This window comes from Brachyhypopomus gauderio, unplaced genomic scaffold (genome assembly GCF_052324685.1).
Source record: "Brachyhypopomus gauderio isolate BG-103 unplaced genomic scaffold, BGAUD_0.2 sc64, whole genome shotgun sequence".
In the NCBI taxonomy this organism is placed as follows: domain Eukaryota; kingdom Metazoa; phylum Chordata; class Actinopteri; order Gymnotiformes; family Hypopomidae; genus Brachyhypopomus; species Brachyhypopomus gauderio.
Window position 1 is genome coordinate 730924 of NW_027506885.1, and position 5000 is coordinate 735923.

The window sequence follows — 5000 nt, forward strand, 5'->3', positions numbered from 1 at the left end:
CATGGGCCAGGAGGGAAGGGGGAGGAGCCATACTGACCTTTTAAACTATAGCTACAGGAAAACTAGCCCTTTGTTTAATGAATCTAATCATGGGCTACATCATTACCACTGGAAACCACACAACAGACTCTTGAGGCAATTAGAAAACGCTACACAGTGTAGTTACCATTCACACTATTGAGGGGATTCTGGGAGCTGATTTGGGCAAATTTCCTTTACTGCTCGTCATGCGGTAAAGGAAGAGGACAATGAAAACAGAAATACCCATAAATGTACCACCTGCCAAAGTGGAGTTATGTCCTCTGTTAGCATGTCAAAATAAAAGACTGCTGTACCAAAAAAAAAGTGACGCCTCTAGTGACTTATACATCAAAGTTATCAAAAGTATTTTTGAAGGGCGCGTAGTCATAAAGTACATCGAGAGCGAACGGACTGAATAACAGGAAGGTTGATGAGCGGCACAGAGTGAAGTGTGTCGATCTCACAAGGAGGTGTGAGAGCTGACGTGCCTGTCACACTGTGCACCCCACGCACGCACACGCAACGGTGAACACACACTTTTGGGCCGCACTGTGGTCGGCCTCCTTCGGGACTTCACAGTGGTTTCCATACTGTAATCACATGTAAGAAAACACAAACCTACATTTCACTTCTCGATTGGCACACACTGTATCGGCGTGACGGAAGACAGATTTCAAACACAGAGCAGATCAGAGAAAGAACAAGAATGAAATGAGTATAATGGCTGAATCTGGAAATACCACATGAAATATGTGATACAACCTAAAACACCCCACACGCACCCTCGTAACACCACACATCAGCACCTTTGTACCACCCCACATGGTCACCCTAATAACACACATACACACCTTCTTCCTTTCCACTGATAAGCAAGTATTACCTGTCTGCTCATTAAGCATAAGAACAATGCATATGTGCGTAAGCATCTGTGTGTGTGTGTGTGTGTGTGTGTGTGTGTGTGTGTGTGTGTGTGTGTGTGTGTGGTAGTTTCTTTCAGCACCATTTGTCTTGAGGTTTCAAAGGGTTTTTTTCAGGCATGAAAGACATGTAAAGCTGTTCTGTTTCATAACTGTTAAAGGATCAACTCAAACCCTCCTGTTTACTTATTCTCTCTCTCTCTCTCTCTCCCTCCCTCTCTCAGGCAGGACAAGCTGAAGATACACATGCGTAAACACACGGGTGAGCGTCCCTACATTTGCCTCCACTGCAACTCCAAGTTCGTGCACAACTACGACCTGAAGAACCACCTGCGTATCCACACGGGCGTGCGTCCCTACCAGTGTGAGCACTGCTACAAGAGCTTCACCCGCTCCGACCACCTACACAGACACATCAAACGCCAGAGCTGCCGCATCTCTCGCCCGCGACGGGGTCGCAAGCCTGCCGCGTGGCGTTCCACCGGCTTCCTTTACCCCCCGGAGTCCCACCCCCTCCCGGGGGACAGGACCCTGCGGCTGCCCGCCCACGGAGCGCCCGTGCCAGGGCGTCTGGCCGAGGGGCGCCCCCCGGGAGGGAGGGGGCTGCAGGATTTGGACAGGAGCGTCAGGGAGGGACTGACAGACAGGAAGCTCATCTCGGAAGAGGCAGAGAGGAAGAGGGGGGTGTTTGCTTTCGCACTGGCCAGGGAGGACATTCTACCCCACCCGCCCTTCTATCCCGCAGCCGCTGACCCCTGGACTGTGAGACTGGACCGAGTGCCGCCCGTTCCAGAAGCAGCTAACTGAATTTTTTTGGACGTGCACAAACTCTTGTAACACCCTGTTTGAGCGTCTGTGACTGAGAAGAATACAGGTTCAATTCCAGAGCGTCACCTGCAATGACTGTCCGCTTTGGGAGAAAATTCTTTTGAGATTTTCTTAGACAGATTGCAAATTATATCTACAATTATTGATTTTAATTAATTTTGATTAATTGTCAGCTTCCTAATGTGATGACAGGGATTTTAAATAGATTTTTAAAATGTTAATATCTTGGATGTGTATTTGTATTTATGAATCTTATGGTTGTTTAATGCTTCTGTATTTGCTAACAAGGGTAAATTAATGTGGGACTTCAATTTGCCCACAGACTGTTATGTGCAATGCGTTTCTTTCCAGAATTCCAGAGATAAGTCAGGTATCTAAAGAAAATACTTTTCCATAACCTCTATCACAAATAAGCTAACTGCAGTGATGCTTACATCATGCTATCTGACAAACAATTTTAATCTATTCCATCTACAATTAAATATACTCTATGTACCACTATGCAAAAAAGTAAAGGTTTAGAGTAAACATTGTTACATTTTTCACAAAAATATTGCCAGAGATTGAAAAAAAAACTAAATGATTTCACAATGAAAGTAAATGTTTCAAAATACTAAATTAATTGTGTGAAAGGATCTAATTTTTCCTTTTTAAAAAATCGTTGATTTTTCCCACATTTGAGAATTAAAATATGTATCATACCCATTCCAATAGGTTCTTCTTTATCATGATATTTCTAGTTTACCCTTGGTTAGTAGCCAATTCTTTGTCTGCACTATTGTAAATATTTTATATATAACATTTTACATAATCTTCTGGTGAAGTTGCTAACTGTTGTAAAGTATTTAGACTTTTGAACATTGCAATGAACATCCAAAGATGTATTGTTTGAGAACAAACTTGAAAATCTTTTGAAATCACATTTTTAAATCATGTTAAATCTCTTAAATTGCTTGATCAAAGCCTTTTAGTCTTTTTTTAAGCTATAATTTGCCAGTGGAAAGTGTCTTGCAGGTGCTTGTGTTGTACAGAAATGAAAACAGGGACTGTGTCCACCATTTTGATATCTCTTCTCCTCTTTTTATCTGAATGGATATTGTAAGTCACCGTTGCTCAATTTGAAATGGAGAAAATATTTTCTTGCTATTTATGCATATTTAAATAGGCCTTGGCTATATTTTGCATATATTTTGTATATATGTTTTTATAAAGACACTAAAATGTTTGTGTCAATGTTTGTCTGTAGAAGAGACTGGCCTTTTTTTAAATAACAGAACATATGAGTATGTGACGTTTAGGTTATTACTTAGCTAATATAAGCCCCTTCAGAGTGGAAACAACTCGAGTAACCTCTGAAAACACAAAAAGACTTCCATTTCCTCTTGCTATGAGACTTCCACTCTGAAAGCACAGCCACACACTCAGACAAGGGAAGATTTAATTTCACCGCACTTTGTGCATATGACAGTACAGCCCTTTGAATGCAACTTTCAAAAGCATTAAGTGCTAAACGTTTCATTTTACTCTTACTAATAAATTAGACCGATGACAATTCCCTGCATTTTATAATACACCAGTTAATTCTGAAATTATTTTAATGTGAAGATGCAAAAAAATAATAAAAATAAATAAAATGAATAAAAAGAATACATTGAACTTGATAAGCAGTAGTGATGAAGTGTTGCGATATATGCATTGCCCTTTGGTGACTATTGATGAAAATATACTTGCACTATTTGTTTATTAGATAAACAACAGCAAAAATAATTTGCAAAGTAAAAGCAGTCAGAAATAAAATTGAGACATGCACTTTACTGGTCCTTCCATAATCTTCATCAGAGTTGCTTTTAATAAATGTGTGTTTTGTTTGTAGATTAAACTTCATCTCTGGTAAACTGGACCAAATTGGTAAATTATTTAATTCAAGATGTGGAATAAGAAATAAAGTCGCTTGTTTTGCAAAGTTACTGGTGTCTTGTGCTTTCGACATTTGAATGAAATTGGCACGTGACGCCTCGTTTCATGTGTTAAAGTACCTAACGGAACAATATAATTATTATATTTCATACGTGTATTATTGTCAAACCTGTTAATGAAACGTGTCCAAAAGGCGTAAAGAAAACGATGAATGACGTTGATTGAATAGTTTTGGCTGTTTCCATCATGCACAGGGCCAGAAACGTGTCGGCCAGCTGCGGCCTCGCGGGCGTCACGAGCTCCTCACTTCAACACCACGCGCAAGATACGTCACTAGTCACCGACGTCGGAGACAAGTCACACTTTCAAAGCAGAAAAAAAAGATTTCAAAAACTTCATTTAGGTCTTCATTTTTCTTTTTACGCGAAAGACGGATCGGCCTCGGCGTTTCTTAATGCTGGTATTTCCCATCTAATCACAGACGCACTGAATTAAATCACGTTTAACATTTTAAACAGCATTGCACACATTACTTCAAGCGCCAGTCAGATTTTATGTCATAACCTACCTGAGGAACCTTCAGATGATTGATGAGTTGTACAGTAGCCAGTCTATAACTCACGCTTCCTACTTTATCTCACCTATGTGATGTTTTTTTAAAAGTTAAAATAACCATCCAGGAATCAATCAAGTTTCGATGACTGATTAAGTACCGGTCACGCATAACGTGAGTGAATTCCGTTACAGTACGTGCAGGTCTGCTGCCCTCTAGTGTACAAACACATGAACTACATCCTCAGATTCAGCGTTTCAGTTGTAGTAAAGCGTGCAGAATAAGAAGCATTAGCCAACCGTATAAATATGCAGATGTTTCTGAATACCTCACAGGAATGTCATCGTTTATACCTTCAGCATTAATATTAAGACATCCACCCTGCACCCCCGGGCTCCTTTATTAAGCACACCTTTCTCTGGCGCTTTTTAAGGTCAGTTTCCCATACACAGATTAAGTCTGTCTAGACTAAAAACAATTTGCAGGGGTGATTCACCGTTGGCTCTGCAGTTCAGTACAAGACGAGGCGTAATCCGTGTCTGGAGCACCATGCCTTTACCTGCACGGCTGCAGACAGAAGGTCCTTCTGTTGATCTGTTTGTCAGCACCTTGGTCACTGGTGACTTTCTGACCATAGGATATAATATCCCCACCATATTATTAGAGCACCAGTGTCCACACAGCGGTAACACACTGACATGAGAGCGACCCTGTGCACTGGTGTGGGTGTTCAGGGCACACAGGTGTTTCTGCACGTGTCA

The 5000-nt window shown here is 41.0% G+C and overlaps 1 protein-coding gene across 2 annotated transcripts in view; it reads left to right on the top strand.

Annotated features, from left to right (window-relative positions):
- The window catches only part of zbtb7c (zinc finger and BTB domain containing 7C), a 21532-nt gene extending 17808 nt beyond the window's left edge, over nucleotides 1-3724 (top strand). For both annotated transcript variants that reach the window (XM_076988854.1, XM_076988855.1), the window contains one exon: nucleotides 1166-3724. In XM_076988854.1, coding sequence (XP_076844969.1) covers nucleotides 1166-1748 — 583 coding nt within the window. In that variant the 3' untranslated portion in view covers nucleotides 1749-3724. The remainder of the gene's footprint in view (nucleotides 1-1165) is intronic.
- The last annotated feature ends 1276 nt before the right edge of the window (nucleotides 3725-5000 follow it).